We start from the raw sequence: 15,029 nt of genomic DNA on the forward strand, positions 1-15,029 counted from the left end.
ATATTGCACTATGGGCCCCGGCAGAGTCTTAGAGGGTGATTTTATTACACTATGGTCCCCGGCAGGGTCTCAGAGGGTGATATTACTCGATGGGCCCGGGCAGAGTATTAGAAGGACTTTCACTCTCATACAAGAAATGTCAGCAAACAAAGAATTTGAAAAAAAATATTTAATTTTCCTTTGTTTTTTCTAATCTTACAATAATAATGATACAGAACAGACATCTAACTGACGTCGGCCCTACACCCCCTGTGTAACACACCCAAAACTGTGTTTTATTATAACATCTAATTTGTAAACAGCTTTAATATCAGTGGTTTTATTTTTACTTTACAGTTACATTTTTATCATTAAGAGAAAGACATTTATAGGACAAGACACAGTAACATTATATAATACAGATAAATGTCCGTGACAGAGATTGTAATGGACGTACACAAAGAACGCCAGGTCCCACGTGACTTGGCGATACAGAGTGTCTTTTTCGCACATAACGTGTGGCGTATTGAGGTACGGGGTATGAGGCCCCTCTGTACTAGTAAGGTAATGGTAATTACAGTGTGTCCCAATCAATTGCAGTAAGCAGGAGGAAAGGGAATAAAATTACCTACTGGTGCGGCTGCTTAGATAATGAAGGTACACAGTGCAGACTTTCCATCTGTGGCAGATCTGGGGGTTCCTGATTGTTTCCTTGTCCAGACTGCTGGCCAGGTGATGGGTACGTTGTAGTACAGTGTAGAGGTACAAAGAGCTGAGTATTAATGGAGGACTAGTAGTAGATGGAACACTATGTAATGAGACACAGCTGAGATAGGAACTAGTAAGAACGCTGTGACGGCTGACACTCAGAGCTGAACCTTTAATGAGTAGTATAACGCACATTGCACCCTGGATGGATTTCTACCTGTATACAGCGCACTATTAGTAGGGCTTATGTTGTAAGCTCCGTCAGCGTTGTACTGACAGTCATATAATTATTATTATCATTAGTGTTGGTCAGTATGTGGGGTACATACATGCACAGTAAAATACAAGGCTGGATATGAACCCTTCTGTTGTTATCACACATATTCCAGCTATATGGAGCATCTGCCACCCCAGATCAGATGTCTGGACCTTCAGCGTCACTGGTGTCTCTTCCTCCCCATCGGTGGCTTCCTGGAGAACTCTGAAAATCGATATCCGAAATCTGTCGACTTGAGAAATAGGATTTTGTTCTTGTAACATGGGAAATACGGCGTTGTACAATTATTTGGACCATGACCCAGCTCATTATTCTCAGGGTATGTGTCTGGAGACGCATTGTATCTTGTTAGCCATGTCTCAAAGATCCTGTGTACAATATGGAATAGCATTAGTTCTAGATCAGCATCAATGTCATAGGTTCCCATTATAGAATGTTTAGCACTGAGGGAATTATAGACAGAAATATATAACATAAGCACAGCAGCATATTTCCCCCACCCATACTATAATGCGTTGGCTATCCACCAATGTGAGATTTTATCCACTATATTGGGGTCCTGTAGATAACTCTGGTGCATCACTAAAGCCTCTGTCCTGGTGATGGCATCACTAGAGCCTCTGTCCTGGTGATGGCCTCACCAGTGCCTCTGTCCTGGTGATGCCATCACTAGAGCTTATGTCCTGGTGATGGCCTCACCAGTGTATCTGTCCTGGTGATGGCATCACTAGAGCCTCTGTCCTGGTGATGGCATCACCAGATCCTCAGTCCTGGGGACTGCATCAGTAAGCCTCTGTCCTGGTAATGGCCTCACTGGTGCCTCTGTCCTGGTGATGGCATCACTAGAGCCTCTGTCCTGGTGATGGCATCACTGGAGCCTCTGTCCTGGTGATGGCATCACTAGAGCCTCTGTCCTGGTGATGGCATCACTAGAGCCTCTGTCCTGGTGATGGCATCACTAGAGCCTCTGTCCTGGTGATGGCCTCACCAGTGTCTCTGTCCTGGTGATGCCATCACTAGAGCCTATGTCCTGGTGATGGCCTCACCAGTGTATCTGTCCTGGTGATGGCATCACTAGAGCCTCTGTCCTGGTGATGGCATCACTAGAGCCTCTGTCCTGGTGATGGCATCACCAGAGCCTCAGTCCTGGGGACTGCATCAGTAAGCCTCTGTCCTGGTAATGGCCTCACTGGTGCCTCTGTCCTGGTGATGGCATCACTAGAGCCTCTGTCCTGGTGATGGCATCACTAGAGCCTCTGTCCTGGTGATGGCATCACTAGAGCCTCTGTCCTGGGAACTGCATCAGTAGAACCTCAGTCCTAAAGATGGCATCGCTAGAACCTCAGTCTTGGGGTGGGTTCATTAGAGCCTCAGTCCTGGAGACAGCATCACTAGAACCTCAGTCCTGGTGACTTAATCACTAGAGCTTAATTCCTGAGGATGGCATCACTACAGCCTCAGTGCTGGGGACTGGATCACTAGATCCTCAGTTCTTGGGATGGCATCAATAGAGCTTCAGTTCTAGGGATGGCATCACTACAGCCTTAGTACTGGGGACTGCATCACTAGTGCTTCTATCCTGGTGATGGCATCAATAGAGCCTCAGTCCTTCAGCATGCATCACTAGAGCCTCAGTCCTGGGGACTGCATCAGTAGAGCCTCAGTCCTGGGGATTGCATCACTAATACCTCAGTTCTAGGGACTGAATCACTAGATCCTCAGGGCTGGGGACAGCATCAGTAAAGCCTTAGTCCTGGTGATGACATCCATAGAGCCTCAGTCCTGGTGATGCAATCAGTAGAGCCTCCGATCTGGTAACTGTATCAATAGAACCTCAGTCCTGATGATGCAGTAAGTAAAGACTCAGCCTTTATGACTACATCAATAGAGTCTCATGCCTAGGTTTTACATCAGTAGAACCTCAGTCCCGGTGATGCAATTAGTACAGCCTCAGCCCTGTTGACTGCATCAGTTAGCCTTAATCCTGAGGATGGCAGCAGTAGAGCCTCAGTCCTGGGAATGGCATCACTAGAGCCTCAGTTCTGGTGATGGCAACTGTAGAGCCTCAGTCCTAGAGATTGTATCTCTAGAGCCTCAGTCATGGGGATGGTATAAGTAAAGCCTCAGTCCTGGTGATGCTATCAGTAGAGCCTCAGCCTTGGTGACTGCATCAATAGAGCCTCAGCCCCAGGGATTACGTCAATAGAACCTCAGTCCTTTTGACTGCATCAGTTTGTCTTAGTCCTGAGGATGGCATCGCTAGAGCCTCAGTCCCGATGCATACATTAATAGGATCCGTGCTTTTTGGATGTACCTTTTCTTGGTTTGATTCACTAAGCAGGATCCCCCAAAATACATATTCACCTTGCTGTATCTGATCACATTTGCATTTATGGACTCTGTATTATGGATGAGCAATTCGTGTTATGTTGTTAATAATTGTTAAATAATTAACAATATACACATGTCCTGTCCCTTGTCATCTACTGCCAGGTGACATCCGCAGCCTATCCCACCTGTAATAGTACTTTACCTGAATGTATAATTAATACCCAGAGAAGACTGAGGACTCTACAATAATCACACAGTGACTGACGATACGACCCCCGAACGTCCTCTCCAACACTCACTTGTCAATGAAGCTGTGATGTAGTATGAAGATGGGATCATTGCTGGAGATAGGGACTTGAGACATGGTGCCCCCCAGATATATGTGCACCAGGTTATGCATGCTGCGTTTCAGGGTCACCCCATCAGGATCCAGGAAACCTGCAAGAAGAAAGTAGGTAGGGGTTTAGAAGACAACGGAACAGAACACTGGTCCTAGGTGTATAAAGTACTGTATATCTGTGTCTGTCTGGATGTTCTGCACCTTAGAGATGTGTCCACATCCACCTATACTCAAATCGCGCCTCATAGCCCCATTTGGTGCTTCACCTACATTTCATAAAGTATGCCACAACACTATGCAACAAGAGTACGATGTAGGGGTTCCCTGACTACTGACGCTGGCATTGCATGTAGCTCTGTCGCTAATCGCGGTACAACATCAAAAAGCAGAGGTCCGACAAGCGTGCCCCACGCCATGCGTTGCTCCACGTACAGTATCATTAGGCCTAATCTGTGACTTTACAACAAAAGTACTAATCCTAAGTAACTAGGACACTATAAATGTATGGTTAGGTAAGTGAGCTAGAATACTTACCTCGTCCCTGTCAGAATCATGACTAGCGGGATACCAGCGTCGGTATTGAGACAGCCGGCATCCTGTATGCTGGTTACCTTCCTCATCCCTGCCTCTCCCGCTTGTCTGAGACTCCCCGCTGCTGCCAGTGTCAGGTTTTGCCACAGAATGCTGGCCAGTTCATCCCCATATCATTCCCTCCAAAACAAGCATATGGGCGCTGCCATATTGGAAGTAGTTGAGAGACAGACATCCCTATATAAGGACTTCCTGGAGCACTGGCTACTAGCCAGTGCAACGCTGATTCTCTAGACACCTACCTGGTCCTTTGCAGCCTGCAGACTATCTTGATGTCCCTGCTTAGTGTCTTGCACCCAGCACTATTCCGGTTCCAGGCCGGTCAAATCATCTGGTTCCAGTCCAGTCATATATTGTGAGTCCAGTCTGGTTAAGTCATCAGTTTCCAATCTAGTCATATATTCCGGGCCCAGTCTGGTCAAGTCATCTGTGTCACGATCCGGGTATCTGGACGCCATTTCTTACCCATCAGATGCCTCCTAAGGCTGGCTCAGCGCTCCAGGACCGGATCCCATCTGTTATCCTGATGTGTACATTCCTGTATCCTCTCCTGTCACTCTGGGACGCTGTCACAGTAAACGCCATATTACACCTGGCATGGCGTCTCCCGCGGCCTCCGCCGCCGTCCCTGAACTTCTGCATGCAGAGTGTCTGAGTGGCGATTACGTCAGCCGCGGCCTCCGCTGTGTCCGCGTGGTTGGATGTGCATCTGTCAGCCTGGCGCCTCCTGTCTCCGGTGGCCGGCGCCGCCATTACTGTTTTCATTACCACATGGATTACAAACCAAACTTCCCTCCAAGTGTCTGCATGGGCGCAGCCATCTTGGATTCTGTCAGCTGATCATTTCCACCAATCTGTTCTCAGTATTGATAATCTGCATAATTGCCTAGCCAATCCCTTCCTTGCTGCAGGTATAAATACACTGTGCCTGAGCAAGGAAGGCGTCAGTGCTTTGGTTGTCAAACCTAGTTCCTGTTTGTCTCTCTCCTGTGATTGTCTTCCAGGTTCCAGCTCCTGTCTCAAGACTTCCACCATAGAGACCCGCACCAGCATTCCACCTGCGGTGTAGCCTGACTCTCCAATCCATTGTGGATTCATCTGTTTCCAGCTACAACATTACCTGCTTCCAGCTCAGCTTCCAGCAGAGTACAGCTTCCCTTAAAGGGCCGGTGTCCTTTCTACACTTTACCACTCTCCACCGGTATTATTATTTCTCCGCTCTCAAGTTCTACATTTCAGTTCATATTTCATCGCTCCCAAGTTCATTTATTATTTAACTGGTTCCAGCCAGTATCCACTCCGTGCTAACAACAGTCTGGTTCCAGCCAGTATCCACAGCAGCTGTTTTATCTTCAGCAACCCAGCTTTTCCTGGAACACCAGCTGGCACAATCCTGGGTTATCTCCATTGCTACAGTCGGGCCTGGTAAGGACTTTCCATCTAGAAGATCATAAGAACTATCTCACACTACCAGTGCCCTGTGGCTCCTGCCATCCTGTAGTACTCAGGAACTGTATTTATTCTTTGCTGACTTTTACGTTTTCTTTTACTGCTGCTGTGTTGCGGAGTTGTCATAATAAACATCATTGACTTTTATCCAAGTTGTCGTGGTCACGCCTTCGGGCAGTTATTATTCATGTTACTTACATGTCCAGGGGTCTGATACAACCTCCCAGGTTCCGGTACATCTCAGCCCCTACAACTGAGGCTGCCTCCCGTCAGCTCAGGCCCTCAGTTGTGACAGTAAGCACTGACCTAATGAATCCAGCCGGAGACCAGGATCAAGCGGCCAGGCCGATGCAAGAACTGGCAGCCCGACTAGAACATCAGGAGGCTGCACAGGGCCACATCATCCGCTGTCTCCAGGATCTCTCTACTCGGCTGGATGGGATTCAGACAACTCTCCGTGGATCAGGCGCGTCTGGTGCGTCAACCACAGTGACTCCAGCTATAACCCCACCCACCTTACCCATTTCTGCTCCACGTCTTCATCTTCCAACGCCAGCAAAATTTGACGGATCTCCAAGATTCTGCAGGGGATTTCTCAACCAGTGCGAGATTCAGTTTGAGCTACAACCTGGCAATTTTCCCAGTGACCGTACAAAAATTGCCTACATTATTTCTCTTCTCAGTGGCTCAGCCCTTGATTGGGCATCACCGTTATGGGAGAGGTCCGACACCCTGCTATCTTCCTACACTGCCTTCGTGTCAACATTCAGGCGCATCTTCGACGAGCCAGGCCGGGTAACTTCAGCTTCATCCGAGATTCTCCGTTTACGCCAGGGGTCACGTACTGTAGGACAATATCTGATACAGTTCCAGATCCTGGCATCCGAACTGGCATGGAACGACGAGGCCCTGTATGCTGCATTCTGGCATGGCTTATCTGAGCGTATTAAAGGTGAGTTAGCTACCAGAGACTTACCTTCTAAGTTAGATGAGCTAATCTCACTCTGCACGAAAGTTGATTTACGTTTCAGAGAGAGAGCAACTGAGCGTGGAAGATCATCTGCTCCAAAATCTTCTGCTCCTCCTCCTCGTCAACTGTCACCATCTAAAGATGAGCCCATGCAACTTGGCCGTTCCCGTTTAACTCCTGCTGAGCGCCGAAGACGTCTCTCCGAGTTTCTCTGTCTCTATTGTGCAGCTCCGTCTCACACCATTAATGTCTGTCCCAAACGTCCGGGAAACTCCAAATCCTAGCTCGCCAAGGAGAGGGCCGGCTAGGAGTAATGATCTCCTCTCCATCTCCTCAAGATTGTAATCTCCCAGTCTCGCTTCAAGTTGCTCAACGTTATCGGAACGTCATTGCCCTCCTTGATTCCGGAGCAGCTGGGAACTTTGGCCCTCATTCCGAGTTGATCGCTCGCAAGGCGATTTTAGCAGAGTTACACACGCTAAGCCGCCGCCTACTGGGAGTGAATCTTAGCTTCTTAAAATTGCGACCGATGTATTCGCAATAATGCGATTACTAACTACTTAGCAGTTTCAGAGTAGCTCCAGACTTACTCTGCCTGTGCGATCATTTCAGTGCTTGTCGTTCCTGGTTGACGTCACAAACACACCCAGCGTTCGCCCAGGCACTCCCACCGTTTCTCCGGCCACTCCTGCGTTTTTCCCGGAAACGGTAGCGTTTTCAGCCACACGCCCCTGAAACGCCGTGTTTCCGCCCAGTAACACCCATTTCCTGTCAATCACATTACGATCGCCGGAGCGAAGAAAAAGCCGTGAGTAAAAATACTATCTTCATTGTTAAATTACTTGGCGCAGTCGCAGTGCGAATATTGCGCATGCGTACTAAGCGGAATTTTACTGCGATGCGATGAAATATACCGAGCGAACGACTCGGAATGAGGGCCTTTATTACCGAAGCCTATGTTAAACGGTGGTCCCTACCCACCGAGAGACTTCCTTCGTCCATTTCTTTAACTGCCGTGGATGGCAGTAAAATTTTTGATGCAGTCATTTCTTTAAGGACTCTACCAGTTCGTCTGAGAGTGGGAGTTCTTCATTCCGAACTTATTTCTTTTTTAGTGATTCCAAGAGCCACACATCCTGTGGTCCTGGGCCTTCCATGGCTCCGTCTTCACAATCCTACAATTGATTGGACGACTACGCAAATCCTGGCATGGGGTTCCTCCTGTGCTGAGACATGTTTGTTTAAAGTATTGCCTGTCTGTTCTTCCTCCCCCAGGTCGTCTGATGTTCCACCTCCTCCATATCAAGATTTCACGGATGTGTTCAGTAAAGCTTCTGCTGATATCCTTCCTCCTCATAGAGAATGGGACTGTCCGATTGATCTCGTTCCAGGGAAGGTTCCACCTCGAGGCCGAACTTATCCGTTGTCTCTGCCTGAGACGCATTCTATGGAGGAATATATTAAAGAGAACCTAGCAAAGGGGTTCATTCGACCTTCTTCTTCTCCAGCCGGCGCAGGCTTCTTTTTTGTAAAAAAGAAAGATGGTGGTCTGCGGCCGTGCATCGACTACAGAGGTTTGAACGACATTACCATCAAGAACCGTTATCCTTTACCCCTGATTACTGAGCTCTTTGACAGAGTTAGCGGAGCTACCATCTTTACAAAGCTGGACTTGCGAGGTGCATACAATCTCATCCGGATCCGTGAGGGTGACGAGTGGAAGACCGCCTTTAACACCCGTGACGGACATTATGAGTACCTCGTCATGCCCTTCGGATTGAGCAATGCTCCAGCTGTCTTCCAGCATTTTGTCAATGAGATCTTCAGAGACATTCTATACCGTCATGTCGTGGTCTATCTAGACGATATCCTCATTTTTGCCAACGATTTAGAGGAACATCGTTTTTGGGTTAAAGAGGTTCTGTCCCGTCTCCGTGTCAATCATCTCTATTGCAAATTAGAAAAATGCGTCTTTGAAGTCAAGTCCATTCCGTTTCTAGGGTACATTGTGTCCGGTTCCGGACTAGAGATGGATCCTGAGAAACTACAAGCAATCCAAAATTGGCCGGTACCCTTAACCCTCAAAGGGGTCCAGAGGTTCTTAGGGTTCGCCAACTATTACCGAAAGTTTATACGAGACTTTTCCACCATTGTGGCGCCTATTACTGCTTTCACTAAGAAGGGTGCTAACCCGTCCAAGTGGTCTGAAGAAGCCATGCAAGCATTTCATCTTTTAAAACAAAGGTTCATCTCTGCGCCTGTTCTGAAACAGCCTGACATCGACTCTCCTTTCATCTTAGAGGTGGATGCCTCCTCCGTTGGAGTAGGAGCGGTGTTATCTCAGAGGGCTAAAGATGGCCATTTACACCCTTGCAGTTTCTTCTCCCGGAAGTTCTCCCCAGCTGAGCGCAACTATGCCATTGGCGACCAGGAGTTGCTAGCCATCAAGCTCGCTCTAGTAGAGTGGAGGTATCTGTTGGAGGGAGCTTCTCATTCAATCACCATACTTACAGACCACAAGAACCTTTTATACCTGAAGGGCGCACAATGTCTCAACCCTCGTCAGGCCAGATGGGCACTTTTCTTTTCCAGGTTCGACTTTAAACTCCAGTTCTGTCCGGGCTCTCAGAATCGCAAGGCCGATGCCCTTTCCCGCTCATGGGAGCAAGAAAATGAGTCAGAGTCTTCAGACAAGCATCCTATTATAAATCCGTTGGCATTCTCCACGGTAGGGATGGACTCTACGCCCCCATCAGGGAAAAGTTTTGTGAAGCCGATGCTAAGGAAGAAGCTCATGCATTGGGCCCATGCTTCCCGTTTTGCCGGACATACAGGTATCCAAAAAACCCTGGAGTTTATCTCTAGGTCCTATTGGTGGCCAACTCTGAAAAAGGACGTCTTGGAGTTTATTGCATCTTGCCCAAAGTGTGCCCAACATAAAGTATCCCGCCAGTCGCCTGCGGGGCAACTGGTTCCACTATCCGTTCCCCGTCGACCATGGACCCACTTGTCGATGGATTTCATTACAGACTTACCCATGTGCAACAAGTTCAATACCATCTGGGTGGTAGTTGACCGGTTCACCAAGATGGCACACTTCATTCCTCTCACCGGTCTTCCGTCAGCTTCCAAGTTGGCTCAAGTATTCATACAAGAGATCTTCCGACTCCACGGTCTTCCTGAAGAAATTATCTCAGATCGAGGAGTTCAATTCACAGCCAAATTCTGGCGAAGTTTATGTCAAGTCCTCCAAGTCAAGCTAAAGTTTTCCACGGCTTACCATCCTCAGACCAATGGTCAAACCGAGAGGGTGAATCAGGACTTGGAGGCCTTCCTCCGCATCTATGTGTCCTCCTCTCAAGATGACTGGGTTCAATTACTTCCCTGGGCCGAGTTCTGTCATAACAACCAGTATCATTCTTCATCTGCTTCAACACCATTCTTCACTAACTTTGGATTCCACCCTAAAGTCCCTGAGTTCCAACCGCTTCCAGCAACTTCTGTTCCCGCAGTGGATATCACCTTGCATCAGTTTGCCAATATCTGGAAGAGCGTACGATCAGCTCTGCTCAAGGCATCGTTCAGGTACAAGAAGTTTGCGGATAAGAAGCGTCGAGCAGTTCCTGCTCTCAAGGTGGGTGATCGGGTATGGTTATCCACGAAGAATTTGAGGTTAAGAGTTCCCAGTATGAAGTTTGCACCTCGCTATATCGGTCCTTTCAAGATTGAACAAGTCATCAATCCTGTGGCTTACAGACTCCAGTTGCCTCCCTTCTTAAAAATACCTAGGACATTCCATGTTTCCCTGTTGAAACCGCTGATCTTGAATCGGTTTCATTCCTCACTTCCTCCAACTCCGAAAGTCCTAACTCAACGAGGCGTTGAGTATGAAGTGGCCAAGATCCTGGACTCACGTCACCGTTACGGTCAACTACAATATCTTATTGACTGGAAGGGTTATGGTCCTGAGGAACGTTCTTGGACCAATGCTTCTGATGTCCATGCTCCTGCCTTGGTCCGGAGATTCCATTCCAAGTTTCCTCAAAAGCCAAAGAAGTGTCCTGGGGCCACTCCTAAAGGGGGGGGGTGCTGTCACGATCCGGGTATCTGGACGCCATTTCTTACCCATCAGATGCCTCCTAAGGCTGGCTCAGCGCTCCAGGACCGGATCCCATCTGTTATCCTGATGTGTACATTCCTGTATCCTCTCCTGTCACTCTGGGACGCTGTCACAGTAAACGCCATATTACACCTGGCATGGCGTCTCCCGTGGCCTCCGCCGCCGTCCCTGAACTTCTGCATGCAGAGTGTCTGAGTGGCGATTACGTCAGCTGCGGCCTCCGCTGTGTCCGCGTGGTTGGATGTGCATCTGTCAGCCTGGCGCCTCCTGTCTCCGGTGGCCGGCGCCGCCATTACTGTTTTCATTACCACATGGATTACAAACCAAACTTCCCTCCAAGTGTCTGCATGGGCGCAGCCATCTTGGATTCTGTCAGCTGATCATTTCCACCAATCTGTTCTCAGTATTGATAATCTGCATAATTGCCTAGCCAATCCCTTCCTTGCTGCAGGTATAAATACACTGTGCCTGAGCAAGGAAGGCGTCAGTGCTTTGGTTGTCAAACCTAGTTCCTGTTTGTCTCTCTCCTGTGATTGTCTTCCAGGTTCCAGCTCCTGTCTCAAGACTTCCACCATAGAGACCCGCACCAGCATTCCACCTGCGGTGTAGCCTGACTCTCCAATCCATTGTGGATTCATCTGTTTCCAGCTACAACATTACCTGCTTCCAGCTCAGCTTCCAGCAGAGTACAGCTTCCCTTAAAGGGCCGGTGTCCTTTCTACACTTTACCACTCTCCACCGGTATTATTATTTCTCCGCTCTCAAGTTCTACATTTCAGTTCATATTTCATCGCTCCCAAGTTCATTTATTATTTAACTGGTTCCAGCCAGTATCCACTCCGTGCTAACAACAGTCTGGTTCCAGCCAGTATCCACAGCAGCTGTTTTATCTTCAGCAACCCAGCTTTTCCTGGAACACCAGCTGGCACAATCCTGGGTTATCTCCATTGCTACAGTCGGGCCTGGTAAGGACTTTCCATCTAGAAGATCATAAGAACTATCTCACACTACCAGTGCCCTGTGGCTCCTGCCATCCTGTAGTACCCAGGAACTGTATTTATTCTTTGCTGACTTTTACGTTTTCTTTTACTGCTGCTGTGTTGCGGAGTTGTCATAATAAACATCATTGACTTTTATCCAAGTTGTCGTGGTCACGCCTTCGGGCAGTTATTATTCATGTTACTTACATGTCCAGGGGTCTGATACAACCTCCCAGGTTCCGGTACATCTCAGCCCCTACAACTGAGGCTGCCTCCCGTCAGCTCAGGCCCTCAGTTGTGACAATCTGATTCCAGTCCAGTCATATATACCAGGTCCAGTCTGGTCAAGTCATCTGGTTCCAGTCCAGTCATATATACCAGGTCCTGTCTGGTCAAGTCATCTGGTTCCAGTCCAGTCATATATACCAGGTCCAATCTGGTCAAGTCATCTGGTTCCAGTCCAGTTATATATTCTGGGTCCAATCCAGTCAAGTCAGCTGGTTCCAGCCCAGTTATATATTCTGATTCCAATCTAGCCAAGTCATCTAGTTCCAGTCCAGTCCATCATACTGGTGTCTATCCAGTTTGATCATCTGGTTCCTGTCCAAATACTGTATATAGCAGGTCCCAGCCCGACATTAAGCATTGCCAGTCCCAGCCTGGCTTTCCTGTGTAGCTGGCCCCAGCCCGGTATCAAGTTTAAGGCCTAGTCCATTCTGCTGTGTCCAGTACAGTTTCACCTACCCATCTGACATGTACTCTCAAGTGTCACACACCTCCTATCATTCACTTTCATTCAAGCTGTTCCACCTCATGCATAGGAATCTCATTCGGCCACCCAGCTTTCTAGACATAGCCTCACCCTCACCTCCTGGCACCCAACCCTTCCCGTGTACTAACAAACCCTCAGGTGTGACACGGGATCAGAAATTAGAGATGTGCTCCAACCCTGTGTTTTGCCAAAGCCACTCTCAGTGTTTTGTTTTTGTTTTCTGGTTTTGGCAAAATCACCCTCAGTTATTTTGGTTTTGGATCTGATTTTTTTAATTGCTAAAAACAGCTAAAGTCATGTAATTTGGGCCCATTTTTATCCCTACAGCATTATTCACCTCAATAACATTAATATCCAGTCATTTTCAGTCAATTTTGAAAACTTTACAGTTCACAATATTGTTCTCCAATATAGGCCAAAGGCCTACAGAGCAGCGGCACAAACACACGGCAGTTTAAAAGACTATAGTATAGCAGCACAGCAGTAGCAGACAGGATGGCAGTTTAATAAACTATACAACCCATAGAAAGAATGTTTTCAAAAGCAGAGGCCCAGGGAAATGGAGATGGTGTATGTAATGGTAGGTAAAACATTACTTTATTAATTGATTCATTGTTTACAATTGATTAAAATGTATTAATTTCATTGATTATTTTATAAAATGTAAAAGAAAACCACAACTGTTTGCAGTAACTGAGAAGAGAAAATGTCATATAATAATCTAATGTTAATAACCAAGGATTCCTGACAAGGGTTGAAAAAGAAGCTAAGAAAATAAATACTAGCACTGCAGAGGTGCAAACTCCAAATCATCCTATCTTACACTAACAAATCTTAGGAAGCTGACCTGATGGCCATACCCCGCCCCCCCACCCCCACCCCCCACTAGTGTAACACACCCCTGTAGCACATTTATGTGGTGCACCACAGAGTCTGAATATTAGGGATAATACCATGTTTTCTCCTAAATCTAGTCCATGAGTGGTACAAGGTGGAACTGTCCTTGGGCCCTCCCACCCACCCTTATGTTGCATATTAAAAATTGCATACACAGTTTCACAAACCAAGAACTTCAGTTACAGGGACTGCCACTTTTGTTTGGGCCCTCACAAACCAATGTTTTGGAAGGACTACCTCTAATTATTAATGAGGAGGTTGATGTTGGTGGTAGGGATTGCATGGACTGGTCCAAACTGCTGGTAACTGATACTGGACTGCTTGTTATTATTTAAAAAAAATATTATGTTTAAAATAACTTTCATGAACTCACCACAAATGATGTAACATGGAGGAGGTGCCTAGATGGTGAATGTCCCTACCTCTACTAACTTTGGCCTCACAAATAGTACAGATGCTTTCACAAATGGTGGTCTTAAAACTTAGGCATGACAATGCCCTTCTTTTTTCATTAGCAAGAACTGCTGCCACTGGTGGCTGAAATATACAAACAATGTTCTCCTCATCAACATCCTCATTAGCATCAGATACACAAATATCCCCCTCATCCTGTTGCACTTCCACACTAGCATCCTCAACTTGTACTGCTTATCCCCTCATTAACAGAGGGTGCAGAAATAGTGGAAGGATGCTTCTTTATGAGTACAGTGTCAGAAATTGCAGATTCACACATAGCTAACGTCGACACCCCAAATCTCTCAGGGATTTGAAAACAAACAGCTTGCTCTTCAGCCTTAGTGTTCTTTTTTTTATTTGCCTGCTTTAAAGGGGACACCTCTACTAAACTCAGAGCTAGCTCAGACCAGTGTTGCATCATCATATCAGGTTATAGAAGAAGATACCTGACTGCGTTTGGCAGCGGCTTCCTCAATAGACATTCTTTTCGTGCATGAAACATCAGAAGAACTAGCAGGACCACCACTCGGAAAACAAAGGCCATGACCTAAGCCTTTCCTTGCCACTATTTAAGGTGTATGGCATGTTGGCAATTTTTAATTTTTTGGCAGTAAATATTCTCTTTATTCTTAGATGTGATGTTTTCTTTAACATTGTAAAATATTTAGATTTCAGGGGCCCTTTCATAAACTTTGCGTCCCCTGGACCACCTTTAGTAGATGTTGAAGTACTATCATGACTGACAGCAGCACAGCACTAGTACTTGGTTGCTGCTCCTGCTCTGCTATGGACTGATCGTGAGCCATATTTGTTTACACACACTGCAGCTCACTGTGCTTAGAGTAATGGTGGCACACTGGCACCTAATGAATGTTATTTTTGACAGTTTTAGTTTAGTTTTCTTTAACAGCACTTCACAGTCTGACACAGCCGCAGCAGTAGTGCTTGCACCTGAAAGCCCGTCATTGAGACTTAGTGCTGTAGCCCACATCCTACCCTACCTAACCCTCCGACGTCCTTTGTGAAATGGCACCTGAACCACGAGGGAGGGGCTTTTGTTGAAATCAAAAAGGCAAGATCCATCCCTGGGAAGTTGGCGTTTTGCCTCGTTTTGGAATCTGAGTCTGGCGGGAAATCCCGAGCACAGACTTGGAAGTTC

The 15,029-nt window shown here is 47.1% G+C and overlaps 1 protein-coding gene across 1 annotated transcript in view; it reads right to left on the reverse strand.

Annotated features, from left to right (window-relative positions):
- Window positions 1-200: 200 nt before the first annotated feature.
- Window positions 201-15,029, reverse strand: part of LOC134985581 (tyrosinase-like) — a 50,356-nt gene continuing 35,527 nt past the window's right edge. The window contains exons 4-5 of the mRNA XM_063950402.1: window positions 3,595-3,733; window positions 201-1,332 (exon numbers count right to left, since the gene is read on the reverse strand). Coding sequence (XP_063806472.1) covers window positions 1,125-1,332; window positions 3,595-3,733 — 347 coding nt within the window. The 3' untranslated portion in view covers window positions 201-1,124. The remainder of the gene's footprint in view (window positions 1,333-3,594; window positions 3,734-15,029) is intronic.

The sequence above is a fragment of the Pseudophryne corroboree genome (assembly GCF_028390025.1).
Source record: "Pseudophryne corroboree isolate aPseCor3 chromosome 5 unlocalized genomic scaffold, aPseCor3.hap2 SUPER_5_unloc_3, whole genome shotgun sequence".
In the NCBI taxonomy this organism is placed as follows: Eukaryota; Metazoa; Chordata; class Amphibia; order Anura; family Myobatrachidae; genus Pseudophryne; species Pseudophryne corroboree.